The sequence below is a fragment of the Ursus maritimus genome, unplaced genomic scaffold, assembly GCF_017311325.1.
Source record: "Ursus maritimus isolate PB19 unplaced genomic scaffold, ASM1731132v1 scaffold_20, whole genome shotgun sequence".
In the NCBI taxonomy this organism is placed as follows: domain Eukaryota; kingdom Metazoa; phylum Chordata; class Mammalia; order Carnivora; family Ursidae; genus Ursus; species Ursus maritimus.
In genome coordinates, this window is record NW_024424453.1 from 50,517,728 (window position 1) to 50,536,466 (window position 18,739).

Below are 18,739 nucleotides of genomic sequence, written 5' to 3' on the forward strand. Positions count from 1 at the left end.
CCCCTTCCTTCTTCCCTTTCTTCTCCTACCAATCTTCCTACTTCTTATGTTCCATAAATGAGTGAAACCATATGATAATTGTCTTTCTCTGCTTGACTTATTTTGCTTAGCATAAGGGGGGATAAACAGAAGGGGGAATGAACCATGAGAGACTATGGGCTCTGGGAAACAAACTGAGGGCTTTAGAGGGAAGGGGGTGGGGGATTAAGATAGGCCAGTGATGGGTATTAAGGAGGGCACGTATTGCATGGTGCACTGGGTGTTCTATGCAAGTAATGAATCATGGAACTTTACATAAAAAACTAGGGATGTACTGTATGGTGACTAACATAACATAACAAAAAATTATTATAAAAATGGAAAAAAATAATTAGAAGTTGTGTGGTCATGATGGGCTTTTATTTTTTCACCATTTTCAGTGATGAAATGGAAGTTATTAGTGGCTCTTCAATACCCCTCCCACTCCAGAAAAGACATGGGCCAGCAGTTATGCCCAGAGCCAGACCCACCTGGATCTGATTCTTTGCTTTAACCCAACAGGGTAGCAACCTCTCCCCACCAGGAAGAAAAAAGCTAGACCCAACTTCTGTCACAGCCCTTCTCCCCACTGTCTGCTTTGTAGCTCCTGTGAGCTCCCTGGTGAGACTCATGACAGGGTCCTCTTTGCCTCTACTTATACAGAGCCCAGCACATAGTGTACATTCAGTAAGTGCCCGTTGTATACAATAGAGTAGTCTTCTAATTTTATTTGAGGTGTGGGTAATTCAGAGCTGTCCATTCTGTCATCCATTTATTCATCTATTTATTGAGCATCTATTGCATGCCAAGTACTCTGCAGACACTGGGGATAGATCAGTGAGCAACACATACAAAGTTCCTGCTCTCAAAGAGACTATAGTCCTGTGACATAGGGGAAAAATAGCAAAAATCACACACATACCAATTCACAGGTTGGAGAGATTCCTAGAGAGAAAGAATGGGATGAAGAGCAAAGGGTGCTTAGGACAAGGGAAAAAGAAGAGCCAGGAAGGCAAGAAAAGAACCAGGGAAGTAAGGCATGATGGAGACTCAGAAAGGAGAGTTTCAAGGTGGCAGCAATGCCAAACAGGTGTCTTTGGACTTACATTCTGGAGGTCATTGGTGATCTTAAAGAGAACCATCTCAGTGGCAGGATGGGAACAAAAGCCAGGTGAGGGTGAATCGAGGAGTGAGTGGGAAAAAGTGATTGCACAAAATGCCTTCAAGAACTTGGCTGTGAAAGTGGGGGGAGAAGTACGGCGATAGCTGGAAGAAGATGTAAGGTTCAGGAAGATTTTTCTTTAAGATAGGAACAGCTAGATCATTAGAGATTTAGCTAAGGAACCAAGAGATAGTAGCAAAGAGTGGGCAAGTCTAGCCAAAAACCTCACTCCTCAGTAATGAAGCTGAAGGACCAGGAGGTTTGTAGGTGGCAGCAATGAAGAAGAGGTGAAGATGAACTACCTAGAAGACACAAGCTTCAAAGGAGGAGGGTTTTGCAAGATGCAGGAGGAGCAGAGGTCCAGAAGTTACAGTGGGAAACAAGAAGGACTCCTGGCCTACCCTCTTGCCCTGGAGTGGGGGGAAATGAGCAGCCACTGAGTTTGTAGTTATTGAACTCATGTTATACAGGCACAATGGGAACACAATGTTAAATAACATATGGTGCCATCCTTAAAAGACCTCACTATGTAGTAGAGAAGAAAAGCACACATGAAATGCTAGAACTCAAGACTTACTATAAAGGCTTTGGGAGGAAAGAGGAAATAGGCAATGTGGTGTGATGTGATTAGGTGATTAGGGAGATCTCCCTGGAAGGAGTGGGGCTTAAGAAAAGTGGATCACTCAAGACTATTGGGATTCAGATAGCAAAGAGATGGGATGGGAAGAACTTGCAAATGGTGCACCAGCAAGGAAAAAGTGCCTGGTGACTTCAAGGGGGTGGGAAAGGCAATGAGGAGAATCACTGAATTGAGGCACTGAAGTAGAATCAACCAAGAATAAGATTTTGGAAGGAGTTGGGGCACCTGGGTGGCTCAGTCATTAAGCATCTGCCTTCAGCTCAGGGTGTGATGCCAGGGTCCTGGGATTGAGCCCTGCATCGGGCTCCCTGCTCCACTGGGAGCCTGCTTCTTCCTCTCCCACTCCCCCTGCTTGTGATCCCTCTCTCGCTGGCTGTCTCTCTCTCTCTGTCAAATAAATAAATAAAATCTTAAAAAAAAAAAAAAGATCTTGGAAGGAGTAAAGACAGGACTTGGCTTCTGTTTGGATGTGGTGTGAGGAAGATAAGAGAGAGATTTTAGGAAGCCATCTATGGAGAATACAGCCTCTCCAGATGCCTCTTGTATGTTGGCCAGAAAGGCCCTGATGGACCATCTCTTGTTTTCTCAGAACAAGTACCAGGGCTTTGTCTTTGACATTGTGACCAGACAAGCTTTCGACATTGTTATCATGGTCCTCATCTGCCTCAACATGATCACCATGATGGTGGAGACTGATGAGCAGAGTGAAGAAAAGACAAAAATTCTTAACAAAATCAATCAGTTCTTTGTGGCTGTCTTCACGGGCGAGTGTGTCATGAAGATGTTCGCCTTGCGGCATTACTACTTCACCAATGGCTGGAATGTGTTTGACTTCATCGTCGTGGTCCTCTCCATTGGGAGTAAGTGGGCTTACACGTGGTGGGGAAGCCCAGCTTCTACTTGGGGTTGCTTGGGGTTTTTTTCAAAACCAAGAGGGCAACAACAAACTTTTTCAATATACATTATATGTTAGAGGAGCCTAGTATTTGCTGCTTTCCGAGAGGAGGAGATTTAAAATGCCCCTTGTCCTCTCTGTGAAATGGAGAGTTTCCATTGGCCTTCCCCATGCTGTCACAAAATGTTTTTAGGCACTTGCTGTGTGCATAGCCCATTGCCTGAACTTTGGGGCTGATAGGGACAATCACTCCTCCAGAGAATATAAGATGATGGAGTTTCCAGTGGGCCTTATCTTGATGGTCTTCAAAGAGGAGAATGGGTGATATGATGTGAGGTGAGTCATTAAATACTTTCTGGAAAAGGAGGTGGTTGCCAGAAGAGTGATCGAAGACTAAGAGTGTTCAAAGGAGATTCTTACGTCAAGGATCTGCAATTAAATCTTTATATAACTGTCCACTTAGGGAATGTGAGTGATAGACAAATCAAAGGATCCATGCCAAGAGATCAATGCTCTTAGAGGCTCTGGGTGTTCGAATGATAGGCCCAGTATTTGGGGGCCAATGGGTGTTCAGAGAAAACTTACAAAGTCAGAAGCTAAAGAAGGGAATAGAGCCACCACAGTTGAGTGCTTGCTGACTTCTGAAGACGGGGCTAGGCTCCTTGGATCTTCACAACAGCTCTCTGGAGGAGTGTTATTATCCTCATTTTATACATTTAAAGTTGAGCCTTACAGCTTAAGAAAATTATGCAAGGTCATACAGTTTGTTAAGGGTAGAGCTGAATTTAGACCAGGCTAATGTTCTTCTAATAAACTAGCTGCCTTCTACCAACAACCAAGAGAATGCCTTTAGCCTTCTTGTGCTTTAGGCAAAGTTTGGCCCTACAAAGGCCAAATCCCAGTGCACCAGCTTTACTTTGCATTATAAATATATCCTGACCTGTTATATCATGACCTGCTTACTTTTCATGTCAGAGCATAGCTGTAGATTTAATTTTCCATTGATTTACCATCAAGAGCTAACAGCATCTAAATACGACTTGGCAGCACTTAATCAATCTCCCTGCCCTGGTGCTGAAACACAGCCTTGGGTTGTTTATTTGTTTGGGAGGTTTACGTTTGTTTTTGTTTTCTGTTTTGTTTGTTTTCCTGTTGCTGCTGTTTTTTTTTTTTTTTTGTAAGAGGTTTGTTTTGATTGTTTTCTTTCCAAAGTGAGAAATACTAAAGGTCATTTTGACTTTATAGTAGAGAAAAGAGCTTGCTTATGTGACTTCCCATATCAACACTACAGAAATAAAATATACTCAAAGTACTCCATTCTATGATGGGGACACCTTAACTACCAGCTCCTATGACCTACACAGCAACACCATCCACTGGTTAGAAACCAGTCATAGAGACAACTGGAAAACAAGTAAAAGAACCCACCTCTTCATCCTTCTGCCCTCCCTCTCTCCCTTCCTTCCTTCCCACTAGCAAGGCATGTTTTGAGTATCTAATTGCTACAAGTATGAAGACTCATACTCCCTAGAAGTATTATGGAGACTGGTTGGCTGGCAGAATCTCAGTAGATTACACAGACACATAACACACTGTGGAAAAATATCCCAGTTAAACTTGCTTTAAGAGAGGGGCTTTCATAAAGATTTTATAATACAATATTATAATCATTTCCCAAATCTCTTCCCCCTTCTTTCCTCCTTCCAACACAATACTGTGACCACCCATATTCATATGACAAAAGACAAGTAGGGGAAAAGGGTCAAGGGAACCCTGGCAAGGAGAGAGAGCTTACCACCACACCCCTCACCATTTGTCTTGAGAGGTTTTGAATCCTGTCTGACCTAAAGGCCTCACCCAATCTCTCATGGTCCCAATAGGCATCCACAGCCTCAAGATCAAGCTTCACAAATCTTCAAGTTAGATATCATATAGGGAAACATGTACATTCTTCATCTTTCCAACTTTCTTCATAATTGGGGGTTGGCAGGCCATAACTGACCCTAAAAAAGCCCATCTCCAGGCCCTAACATAGAGTTCAAACACAGCTAGAGATGAAAGAAACAAATAAAAGCCATTATGCAGACAGCTGGCCATTCAAATCCATTCTACTTTAGCTGTCAGCAAGTTGCCTGACTCTTCAGGCCCCCTTATAATTAACACCAGGCTCTGTACAATTATCCATAGGACCATGTGCCAGGAACTGAGTCAATCTTCACAGTAGGAGATGGGGAGATGAATCACAGGGGATCCTGGCCTTCACAGAGCACAGGACCAGGGAAAGGTGGAGGAAAGACATGTCCCAATGCTGAATTCTCAGGGAAGAGTAGGACCTGTGTCATAGACAGAAACAGACAAGACCTGTGAACATGTGGAATATGGTGCAGTCGCTTGCAGATAAACTAGGCTGCAGAAGATAGGGCTTTGAACATGGAGGTTGACTAAGATGAAGACATTCCGGGTGGAGGGAAAGAAATATAAAAGCATGGTGGGAAGCATGGGACTTACTTGAGAGGGAAAAGTTTTATGCAATGAGCACATACTGAGCCCCTACTTTATGCCAACCACCATGCAAGGCTTAGAGGGTCCAGAGTCCTTGAATACAGATGCTCACGTGAAGATCCATACAGAGCAGAGATGAGAGAGTGTGATTGCAGCCAGCTTTGTCAGGGCTCATGCTTGCAAGTACTAATTAGATCATTTCTCCCTCCTCTACAGGCCTGGTATTTTCTGCAATTCTTACGTCACTTGAAAATTACTTCTCCCCAACGCTCCCGAATTGGTCGCATCCTCAGGCTGATACGAGCAGCCAAGGGAATCCGCACACTGCTCTTTGCCCTCATGATGTCCCTGCCTGCCCTCTTCAACATAGGACTGCTGCTCTTCCTCGTCATGTTCATCTACTCTATCTTTGGCATGGCCAGCTTCCCCCATGTAAGTTGGGAGGCTGGCATTGATGACATGTTCAACTTCCAGACCTTTGCCAACAGCATGCTGTGCCTCTTCCAGATCACCACATCAGCCGGCTGGGATGGTCTCCTCAGCCCCATCCTCAACACAGGACCCCCTTACTGTGACCCCAATCTGCCCAACAGCAATGGCTCCCGGGGGAACTGTGGGAACCCAGCTGTGGGAATTCTCTTCTTCACCACATACATCATCATCTCCTTCCTCATCGTGGTCAACATGTACATTGCAGTAATTCTGGAGAACTTCAATGTGGCCACGCAGGAGAGCAGTGAACCTCTGAGTGAGGATGACTTTGACATGTTCTATGAAACCTGGGAGAAGTTTGACCCAGAGGCCACTCAGTTTATTACCTTTTCTGCCCTCTCAGACTTTGCAGACACCCTTTCAGGCCCCCTCCGAATCCCAAAACCCAATCGGAATATATTAATCCAGATGGACCTGCCCTTGGTCCCTGGAGATAAGATTCACTGTTTGGACATTCTTTTTGCCTTCACTAAGAATGTTCTGGGAGAATCTGGGGAGTTGGACTCTCTGAAGGCAAATATTGAAGAGAAGTTTATGGCAACTAATGTTTCAAAAACATCCTATGAACCAATAGCAACCACCCTCCGATGGAAGCAGGAAGACATTTCAGCTACTGTCATTCAAAAGGCCTATCGGAGCTACGTGTTGCACCATTCCACGATAATCTCCAACCCCCCAGGTGTGCCCAGGGCTGAGGAGGAGGCTGTGTTACCCCCAGATGTTGTTGTATTCATGGCAGATGAAAATTGCACACTCCCAGACAAATCTGAAACTTCATCTACCACATCTTTCCCACCATCCTATGACAGTGTCACTAGAGGCCTTAGTGATCAAGTCAACATGAGCACATCTAGCTCAATGCAGAATGAAGATGAAGCTACCAGTAAGAAAGCAACTGCCCCTGGGCCCTAACGAGGACACTCAGCATGGACCTAACCAGTTCTGATGTGACCTTCTGCTCTGTGATAACGCTTTCCCACTAAAGGTGTCACCCAGTTACCACCTCACCAATGCATGCCACCAGTCACAGTGTCAGAACTGGGTAGAGAATGCATTTGGTGCCCACCTTTGGAGAAGCCCTCAAAACCAACAGGAGTCAGAAGCCAAGAGCATCTCCACTGTGACTACCCTTTTGAATTTCAATATCAGATGATGTATTCTCTTACTTTCCAGAAAATGTCCCTGGTCCTTTCATTTTAATTGTGACCAGAGCTTACATTTACTGTGATAAACTTCTCAGGACCAGAACTTCCAAAGATATACGGCAAGGATGTTGCTGAAGGTCCAAGTTAGTCCTCTGTGAAACACCACAGAGATTGACAATGTTATTTAGGATTTTGCATGACTGCATGTTGAGACCTGCCAGACAGTTTCTCCTGCCCAAGGTAACACCTGTGGTCTATGTAATGAAAGGCCTTTGAGATATCCATTAAAATTAATATTTTTAAAGGTATATCAAGACCAATGTTACATCTTAAAGCATCTTTTTTTAAAATTTTGTGATACTGACATGTGTCATAAATCACTTCTTCATTTTCAACATTCCTGATATTATTTTGCAGTTTGAGCTTGAATCTGGGTGGATCAGGAAAGAGCACTGTCCTGAAAGTTTGTTCTAATCCTAAGTATTCTACCAACTGCCATGCTACCTGCACCACACTCTTTCCCCTCTGAACCTCAGTTTCCCCACTTGTAAAAGTGGTGGGAGGTGGGAGACAAAATGGACACTACAGCCCTTGCATTTCTTTTTGTAGAACTCATTGGTGCTCTGCACCAATTTAGATAAGGAAAACACTCTCTCCTGAAGGTACAATGGCCAGACTTTTCTGCTGTGTAACTAAAGAGGTAGCTTTTCCAGAACCTGTTTCACATCTCATAGTCAGATTTTAAGAAAGATGGTTTTCACATTCCCCTTGGGCCAAGATTCCATAATTAGTATAATCAAAAGAAAAGGGACATTTTGAAAAAGATGATCTGAAAGATAAAAGGTATGGTCAATATTTTCTTAAATACATCCTACCAATGTTATTAACGACACAGTCTAAGCACAGGCACAGTCTAAGCACAAGAGATGATGGAAACTAAGCCCCAAATGATCGATTGGATTTATGCAATGAATGAAGAAATGGTTGTCAGAAAAGACTATTCAGGCCAAAGAATGTGGTGGGCCTTAAGATGAAGGAAAGCAAGGATTTTGTGTGACAACATAGGACATAAAGGATCTTAATGACAGCCATGATCTTCTATTAGCCTTTGGGACATTTCCTGCCACAATGACAAAGATCAGGTCAATTTGTTGACATATTTTTGATCACTTCATAAGATTTCCCATTTATATAATTACAAAGCCTAGAGACTAGTCCACCATACATAACTCATGGGTACAGATTTTCTGAGGTCTTGATCTCCTTTCTTTGTCATTGTTGGCCCATCAGAGACTGAAAAGTCTGTCAAGATGTTTGTTGGGATTTGTCAGCACCCACAGATGTAGGTTAATAAGACAATGATGGAATAGCTGAAGGCTGGGCTGTCCCAGTACAAATCAGATGTTCTCCAGATGTGTGGTTTGTATCTTAAGGATGAGTTAAACAAAATGGTTCTTCCTCACTGGTTCCACTGAACAAAGGAGAACAGATGTTGATGGTGCCACTTCTTCAACATCTAAATCCCATGCAGTCAATGAAAATGCCATCTAAGACAGCTGGATAGACAGAGAGCTTGGGGACTGGCTTATTTTTACATTATGTGGAAGAATTAAATGTACCCAATCATCGGACTAGTTTTATTAACTAGGTGATATTTTTCTCAAAGATATTCTTGATACATTTTTTGCCCCAGGCTATAAGTTGAATTGTGCACTGTCCCCCCCTCTCCCCCCCTCCCGCGCCAAAGAAAAGATATGTTGAAGTTCTAACCCATGGTACCTGAAAATGTGACCTTATTTGGAAATAGAGAGCAGATGAATCAAATTAAGACACAGTCATGCTGGATTTAAGTGGGCCCTAATCCAATGATGAATGTCTTTAAAACATGAGGGAAATTTTGACATAAACACACAGGGAAAAGAAAGCCATGTGAAAACACATACACACACATTGAGAAGGCAGCTTTGTGAAGACAGAGGCAGAAATTGGAGTGATGTGGTTGCAAGCCAAGTATTGCTGGCAAGTACCAAAAATTGGAAAAGGGCGAAGAAAGATTCTTCTCTGGAAACTTCAGAGACAGCATAGCCCTATCAATATCTTGATTTTGGACTCTAACCTCCAAAACTGGGAAAGAATACATTCCTGTTATTTTAAACCACCTAGTTTGTAGTGCTTTGTTACAGCAGCCCTAGCAAACTAACACACCCCACATTTTCTTCCATACAGTTGCATTTCCCAAATTATGATGGGAACCACTGGAAAAGTGATTCAATATACACAGCTCGCATTGCACAGAGTTTTCAGAAATTTATTCAGTGCAAATGCAGGCTTAGCCCTTGAAAATTTCACTAGATCTAGTTCCAAAGTTCATCTGGTGGTCCAATTACAAGATAGGAGCAAATCTGAGAGGTCCAGGGCAGATGGAGAGTCAGAGCTAGCTTCTCAGCCTTACCCATAGGAGATGGCACTGGAATCTCTCTGGCCCAGATTATGCGAGTATACTTAAGTGCTGAAGGGAAACAAGAGACAGAACAGTGGTGTTAACTGTATAAATATCTGGAACCTGCAGGATCCTTAAAATGTCTCCACCATAAACACTACCCTGACTTTTTTTTAAAGATTTTATTTATTTATTTGGCAGAGAGAGAGAGAGCACAAGCAGGGGGAGCAGCAGGCAGAGGGAAAAGTAGGCAGAGAGAGAAGCAGTCTCCCTGCTGAGCCCCTCCTCCATCCCAGGATCCTGGGATCATGACCTGAGTGGAAGGCAGATGCTTAACTGACTGAGCCACCCAGGCACCCCCTGCCCTGACTTTTTAATCCACTGAACTGTGTAACAGACAGACATAGACAGCCAAGAACATTCAGGAACATTCAGCCAACACAGATGGGAAGGTGTAAGCAGAGTCTTGGTTTACCAGAACATTTGCCTTAGGTGAGGTCACGTTCCAAAGCACTGGGGATGTAAAATTAGTAAGATACATCCTCAGCCTGGAGCTGATCACAGGCTGAGGTTTAATTTAAAAAAAAAATTTAAATCCCAAGATTTCCAGCAGTTACAAGCTAGGTTATTTGAATCACCCCTCCTATTGAAAACAATGAAAATGCTAGATAAATACTAGACAATAATAATAGGTAAGTTGATGTGAGTTGAGTAAGGGTTTTTAAGCTTTACTTTTATTCAAAAGGAAAATAAAAGTTTGTATTATTATTAGACTTTGATAAGTTAAGTATTCATGAATTAATTACTAGGATTGTCACTAGTGAACAGAAACAGAGTATATTCCAAACTAGGATGGGAGAAACATGATAATAAATAATTAGACAATCAAAAGAGTAAGATAAGAAGGAAGATCAAAGAGAAATATAGAACAATAGGAATGAGTACAAAAGACAGAAATGTAGTATATTTGAACACAAATATATCAACAATTGAACTAAATGTAAATGGACTATATGCTGCAAAAAAATCAGCAAAGATTGTAAGACAGAATTTTAAAATTCCAATAAATAATGTTTGTAGAAAGAAACAACTAAAACCTAAGATTATCAAAAAGATAAAAAGAGGGGAAAATATATACCATGTAAATATTAAACAAGTAGCTGCAAAATACATGGGTTTTTTTGTGGTTTTTTTTGTCAAGTACTTAGGGAACATTTACAAAAATAGTCATTGTAACTAGACATAGAATGAGGTTTTGAAAGTCTTCAAGAAGTTAAAAGCATATAATGTGCTTTCTGACCATAATTTGATTTAGCTGAGAATCAATAACGAAAGGAAACAGACCAAAGCATATATGGACACTTAATATATGACAAAGATGGCATAACATAGCAGTTAGGAAAAGATGACATTTCTACAAATGGTAATAGGAAAATAGTGTTTTCATGAGAAATAAAACAAAATTGGACCCCTACCAAAAATTTACTTAAAAAATCAATTTCAGGTGTACCCAAATATGTAAGGCAAATCTATAAAGCTTTTAGAAAATAATAAAGGAAAATATCTACATGACCATGGAATCAAGAAAAGACTGATAAATTTGACCACATTAAAGTTTAGAACATCAGTTCATTAAAATAGATCACTAAAAGAGTGAAAAAGCAAACTTCATAATGGAAAAAATATTTAGAATGTTTAAACCCAACAAAAGTCTAATATTCAGAGGAAACTTTTATTAATTTCTACAAATCAATACAAAATAGACAACACAGTAGAAAAAAGGCAAGGGACTTAAAAAGGCATTTCACAAAAGAAGTAACCTGAATAATCAAGAAACATGAGGATGCACAACCTAATTAGTAATCAGAGAAATGCAAATTAAAACCATAAGGAAATACCACTACACATTATCAGATCTGCAAAGCTTTTGGAGTCTAACAAATATCAACTGTTGGCAAAGATGTTGAGCTACAAGAACTGCACCACTGGAAAGTGATTAAATTGGCACAATCATTCTGAGAAACAGTTTACTAGAAAACTTGACGATACATATACCCATGACTCAGGTTTTCCACTCTAAGGTATGGAGAAATCTATGCACGTGTACTCTAGGAGACATGTACAAGAAAATTTCTTAGCAACATTGTTCATAATGGACCCAAATTAGACACAACCTAATGTTCACCAGCAGCAGAATAAATCAATATATTGTGGTGTATTTTTACAAATGTAATTTTATGCAGTGATGAAAATGGATGACATATAGCTACAGATGAATCTTAGAAGCATAATATTGAGTGAAAGAAGCCAGACATAAAACTACATATACTATGTGATTAAAAGAGTTTCAAAAACAGGCAAAAGCAAATATATTGTTTAGGAATGCATAAAGAAAGCAGATTGCCATATAAAGTTTAGGGTAGAGGTTCCCACTAGGGGTAAAGAGGCATTTGTGACTGGGTTTTTGGCAACATTCTAATTCATCACCCAGGTGGTTCTCTTTGAGTGTTGCCTTTATAACTAAATGTTAGGATAAACATGTATGTCTAACATAATTTTCTGTGTGTATGTTATATCTCACAATTTAAAAAATTAAAGACTTAGCTTAGACTCCCCTTCCTCTTCACAGAAGTAGTTACTATCTGCTACTTTAAATCATGGTGTTTCTATCTTGGACTTCGATTATCTGAGCTGAATTGTAAAAGGAGGAGTAGGAGTTCAATAGAGGCATACCTTGTTTTGTTGTGTATCACTTTATTGCATTTCACAAATACGTTTTTTTATAAATTGAAGGTCTGTGACAACCCTGCATCAAACTAGTCTATTGGTGCCATTTTCCCAATAGCATTTGCTCACTTCAAGTCTCTGTGTCACGTTTTGGTAATTCTCACATTTTAAACTTGTCATTATATTTGTTATAGTGATCTGTGATCAGCAATCATCGATGCTACTATTGTAATTGTTTCGAGGTGCCCCAAACTGTGCCCACATAAGGCAGCAAACTTGATAAATGTTGTGTGTGTTCTGACTGCTCCACCAACTGACCATTTCCCCCATCTCTCTCCCACTCCTCAAGCCTCCTCATTCCCTGAGACAACAATATTGAAATTAAGCCAATTAATAATGCTTCAGTGGCCTCTGAATGTTCAAGTGAAAGAAAGAGAGAGTCACATGTCTCTCACTTTAAGTCAAAAGCTAGAGATGATTATGCTTAGTGAAGAAGGCATGTTGAAAGCCAAGATGGGCTGAAAGCTAGGCCTCTTGCATCAATCTTTCAGCCAAGTTGTGACTGCAAAGAAAAAGTTCTTGAAGGAAATTAAAAGTGCTGTTTCAGTAAACACAGGAATGATAAAAGAACAAAACAACCTTATTGCTGATATGGAGAAAGTTTTAGTGGTCTGTACAGATCAAACCAGCCACAACATTCTCTCAGGCTCAAGCCTCATTCAGAGCAAGGCTCTAACTCTCTTTAATTCTGTGAACCCTGAGAGAGGTGAGGAAGCCACAGAAGAATAGACTGAAGCTAGCAGAGGTTGATTTGTGAGGTTTAAGGAAAGAAGCCACCTGCATAACATCAAAGTCAAGGTGAAGCAGCAAGTGCTGGTGTAGAAGCTGCAGCAAGTTATCCAGGAGATCTAGCTAAGATAATTAATGAAGGTGGCTACACTAAACAACAGATTTTCAATGTAGATGAAAGAGCCTTCTATTGGAAGAAGATGCTGCCAGGACTTTCAGGTGAGAGAGAAGTCAGTGCCTGGCTTCAAAGGACAGGGTGACTCTCTTTAAGGGCCGATGCAGCCAGTGACTTTAAGTTGAAGCCAGTGCTCATTTGCCAATCCAAAAATCCTAGGGCCCTTAAGAATGATGCTCAATCTACTCTGCTTATGCTCTGTAAATGGAACTAAAAGCTTGGGTGAGAGCACATCTATTTACAACACAGTTTACTGAATATCTTAAGCCCACTGTTATGACCTACCGCTGAAAAAAAAAAAGATCCCTTTTAAAATATTACTGCTCACTGACAATGCACTTGGTCACCCAAGAGCTCTGATGGAGATGGACAATAAGATGAATGTTGTCTTCATGCCTACTAATACAACATCTATTCTGCAGTCCATGGATCAAGGAGTAATTTTGACTTTCAAGTCTTATTATTTTAGAAATACATTTTGTAAGACTATAGCTGCCATAGATAGTGATTCCTGTGGCGGATGCGAGCAAAGTAAATTGAAAACCTTCTGGAAAGGATTCATCATTCTAGATGCCATTAAGAACATTTGTGATTCATGAGAGGAGATCAAAACACCGATATCAACAGGAATTTAAGAGTTGATTCCAACCCTCATGGATGACTGAGGGGTTCAAGACTTCAGTGGAGGTTGTACTTGCAGATGTGTTATAAATAGCACTAGAACTAGAATTAGAAGTGGAGCCTGAAGATGGGACTGAATTGCTGCATCTCATGGTAAAACTGGGATGGATGAGGAGTTGCTTCTTATAGATGAGCAAAGAAAGTGGTTTCTTAAGATGGAGTATACTCCTGAAGCTCTTTTTCTCTCTCTCTCTCTCTCAAATAAATAAATGAATCTTTAAAAAAAAAATGGGGCCCCTGGGTGGCTCAGTCGGTTAAGCATCTGACTTGTGATTTTGGCTCAGGTCATGATCTAATGGGTTGTGTGATCGCATCAAGCTCCACACTCAGTGGGGAGTCTACTTGAGGTTCTCTTCCTCTGCTTTTGCTCCTCCCCTTATTCCCCCACTTGCACTCTCTCTCTCTAAAATAAATAAATAAGTCTTTAAAAAAAAGATGGAATATACTTCTGGTGAAGATACTGTGAAGATTGATGAAATGAAAACAAAGGATTTAGAATATTATATTAATTTAGTTGATAAAGCAACAGCAAGATTTGAGAACACTGGCTCCAATTTTGAAAGAAGTTCCACTGTGGATAAAATGTTATCAAACAGTATCGCATACTACAGAGAAACCATTCACAAAAGGAAGCCAATCAATGCAGCAAACTTCATTGTTGTCTTATTTTAAGAAATCACCACAGTCACCCCAGCCTTTGGCAACCACCAACCTGATCAGTCAGTGGCCATCAACATTGAGCAAAAAGATGACTCATTGGAAGCTGGAATGATGGTTAGCATTTTTTAGCAATAAAGTATTTTTAATTAAGGTATGTACATTCTTTAGACATAATCCCTTTGCACACTTAATAGACTGCAGTATAATATAAACATAAGTTTTATATGCACTGGGAAACCAAAAAATTCATTTGACTCACTTTATTACTGTATTCACTTCATCTTGATGGTCTGGAACCAAACCTGCAATGTCTCTGAGGTATGCCTGTAATGAGTAATAAGAAAGGAAATTTTAAAGAAAAGGAATAGCAAATGCAAAAGACAAAGGAGATGGGATGTATAGTTTGAGTAAATGTAACCAAACTATTGTGAACCAAGCGCAGCAGAAAATGGAGGAGTGATATGATCTTAATGGGGATGAAATTTTGTATCTCTGTTCTTTTGGAAGGCATCATGGGTGATACTAAAATACTTAACAACCTGCTTGGCACAGGGTACCAACCAGGACTGACCATATTGCTAAATAGGCTTCTGGTGCCCTCCCCCCAACGTTGTGCCAGGCACTAACACTTCAGTTGTTGCATCAAGGAGAAGTTTAGAGGGAGGTCCCAAAAGAAAGACCAGAGAAGCTGGGGAAGAGGTAAGGAACACCTGAGGCAGCAGCTATTTACCAATCAGTACAGAAACACTTTGTTTTACCTGTGCCCACTGATGGAATATTATTAGCCCTGGTTGCAAGTGACAGAAATCCAACCCAAATTAGTTTATGGGAAAAAGAGAAAAAAATCTTCATCTACTAAACAGGAAGCAAAGAGATACAGTTGAATCCAGGCCTATGTGGATCCAGGAGTTCAAAGGATGCATCAGGATATTATCTCTCTCCTTCCAGGTTCTGCTTTCTTCTGTATTAGCTCCATTCTCAAGCAGGCTCTCTCCATGTGGTGGCAAAAGATTACTCTGCAAGTCCTTTACATCTGTGATATCAGAAGGAAACAAATTGAGACAATAGTTCTAGCAAAATTCCAAGGGAGGAATGTCTCTGTCCCAGATCATATCACATCCCTTTCCTTAAACTAACACCATATCCAGACATGCAATTCATTGACTATTCCTAGATCATATGCTCACCTTGGAAGCCACAAGCTGAGCTGGGAACAGTTCCCAAATAGAAAAGTTCTGTAGTCATAAGAAGAGAGAATGGATGAAAACAGGCTAAAACAATAGCTGTCCACTCTGTCCACCCCTGAGCCACCCGATATCAATACGCGTTCTACTTTCCAGACATGCAATATCAAAAACACCTTCCTAACATAATGTAGCTACCTTACATATAACTGCACTCTTCTCTTCCCAAGAAAGGCAACCCAGAACTTTGTCCAATTATTGCATCCAGCTTCAATTGAAGACTGTTTGAATAATAGATGAGCAAATCATGCCAACTCTACTTTCAAAACATATCAAGGCCTTTAAATTTGTGTGGAACCAGAAAAGGCCCCGAATCACCAAGGAATTGTTGAAAAGGAAAAACAAAGCTGGCAGCATCACAATGCCAGATTTCAAGCTGTACTACAAAGCTGTGATCACAAAGACATCATGGTACTGGCACAAAAACAGACACATAGACCAATGGAACAGAATAGAGAACCCAGAAATGGACCCTCGCCTCTTTGGGCAACTAATCTTTGATAAAGCAGGAAAAAACATCCGGTGGAAAAAAGACAGTCTCTTCAATAAATGGTGCTGGGAAAATTGGACAGCTACATGCAAAAGAATGAAACTTGACCACTCTCTCACACCATACACAAAAATAAACTCCAAATGGATGAAAGACCTCGATGTGAGACAGGAATCCATCAAAATCCTAAAGGAGAGCATAGGCAGCAACCTATATGACATCAGCCAAAGCAACATTTTCATGACACATCTCCAAAGGCAAGAGGGGACTTCATCAAGATAAAAAGCTTCTGCACAGCCAAGGAAACAGTCAAAAAAACTAAAAGGCAGCCCACGGAATGGGAGAATATATTTGCAAATGACACTACAGATAAAAGACTGGTATCCAAGATCTACAAAGAACTTCTCAAACTCAATACGTGAGAAACAAATAAATCATAAAATGGGCAGAAGATATGAACAGACACTTTTCCAATGAAGACATACAAATGGCTAACAGACACTTGAAAAAATGTTCAAAATCATTACCCATCAGGGAAATTCAAATCAAAACCACACTAAGATACCACCTTATGCCAGTTAGAATGGCAAAAATTGACAAGGCAAGAAACAACAATTGTTGGAGAGGATGTGGAGAAAGGGGATCCCTCCTACATTGTTGGTGGGAATGCAAGTTGGTACAGCCACTTTGGAAAACAGTGTGGAGGTCCCTTAAAAAGTTAAAAATTGAGCTACCCTATGATCCAGCCATTGCACTACTGGGTCTTTACCCCAAAGATACAGATGTAGTGAAGAGAAGGGCCATATGCACCCCAATGTTCATAGCAGCATTCTCCACAATAGCTAAATCGTGGAAGGAGCCGAGATGCCCTTCAACAGATGACTGGATTAAGAAGCTGTGGTCCATATATACAATGGAATATTACTCAGCTATCAAAAAGAATGATTTCTCAACATTTGCTGCAACATGGACGGCACTGGAGGAGATAATGCTAAGTGAAATAAGTCAAGCAGAGAAAGACAATTATCATATGGTTTCTCTCATCTATGGAACATAAGAACTAGGAAGATTGGTAGGAGAAGAAAGGGATAAAGAAAGGGGGTAATCAGAAGGGGGAATGAAGCATGAGAGACTATGGACTCTGAGAAACAAACTGAGGGCCTCAGAGGGGAGGGGGGTGGGGGAATGGGATAGGCTGGTGATGGGTGGTAAGGAGGGCACGTATTGTGTGGTGCACTGGGTGTTATATGCAACTAATAAATCATCGAACTTTACAATAAAAAAATAAATAAAAATAAATAATTAATAAGAAAAAAAAAAAAAAAAAACATATCAAGGAGGGGAGGGGTTAAGATAGGGGAAGATTAGGGGACCCTAAGCTCCTCCAATCCCTGTAATTCAGCTAGATCATTATCAAAGCATTCTGAACACCTATGAAGTCAATCAGAGATCTGAGAAAAGAAATGCTGCAATTCTACAAATAGAAAAGCGACCACTTTTGGGAAGGTAGGAGGTGCGGAGACTTGAATCAGGGCGATAAATTGGAGGATATGGCAGTGGGGAGGAAGCCAGCTTAAGGAGGTTACCACAAAGTATTATAAGAAACAGAGTGCAAAATTAGAACTTTTAGAAATCTGCTACAGTGGGGGATGTCCCTGGCTTAAAGGTGGTCAGGTGGCAAAGCAGGGTGGAATCCCATGTGGGACAGAGTGGTCTCAGGATCCCCAGGGTCACAAGAAAAAAAAGGGTGCCTGAGTGAGGCAGGGTTCCCAGGCATCAGAGTGTGGAAGCTCGCTGAAAATAGTCTAGGCACTGGCTTTCTGCTCGGTGTTGCCATAAACTGTGAACCACTGCAGTCACACGACTGCTCTCTGATCAGGGGCCCAGCAAAAGGAAGAAGCACAGGGAGACCTCCCTCCCTCCCCTGGGAGGAATACTGTGGGTCTGAGCCACAGGAGTCTGGAAATTTTGGCAACATGAAACTCAGTCACGTGCCTGAGATTAAAACACTTGGTCATGGGGCTAGGTGAACACAGAGTTCGATGAGAATCTAGGGAAACAAAAGTGATTGACTGCTCTTCTGTGAGGTCTCACTGAAGAGTGGGGGAGTGTAAAATTTCAGCTCCGGGGCTAGAGTTTGGGGCATTGCCATTTTCATCCCCCACATCAATGCCCAAAGCCTTCAGGGTGCAAAACAGTGCCACATAGTGCAATCTGGAGCCACTTACACTGAGCCTGGCCCCCTGACAAGGGAGGCACAACTCCACCAGGGCAAGGACACTTGAGAATCAGTGCAACAAGCCCCTCCCCCAGAAGACCAGCAGGAATAACCTGCTAACACCAAGTTTACCGACCATAGAGAACTGCAAAACTTCAGTTCTTGGGGAAAACAGTATATAGCATTTGGAAGTTTTTAAATTATTCTTTGGTCTTTCAGGGTTATTTTTTTCACTTATTTTCTTATTTTTTCAATTCTTTTTTAATTCTTTTTTAATTTTTATTTTTATATATACCTTATATACATGTTTTTCTTTTTGGTTTCCATTCGTTTTATTTTATTTTATTTTACTCTATTTCTGTATAAATATATATGTGTTTCTTTCTTTCCTATTTTGGGATTTCTTTTAACAAGCAGACCAAAATGCACCCAGGATCTAGTATTTTGGGTTTTTTTTTTTT

General features: G+C 40.9%; 1 protein-coding gene across 1 annotated transcript in view; it reads left to right on the forward strand.

Moving 5' to 3' along the window:
• SCN10A (sodium voltage-gated channel alpha subunit 10) overlaps window positions 1-6,621 on the forward strand; it is a 103,597-nt gene extending 96,976 nt beyond the window's left edge. The window contains 3 exon segments of the mRNA XM_008710144.2: window positions 2,410-2,680; window positions 5,434-5,488; window positions 5,490-6,621. Of these exon segments, the coding sequence (XP_008708366.2) occupies window positions 2,410-2,680; window positions 5,434-5,488; window positions 5,490-6,621 (1,458 nt within the window).
• Window positions 6,622-18,739: the final 12,118 nt, after the last annotated feature.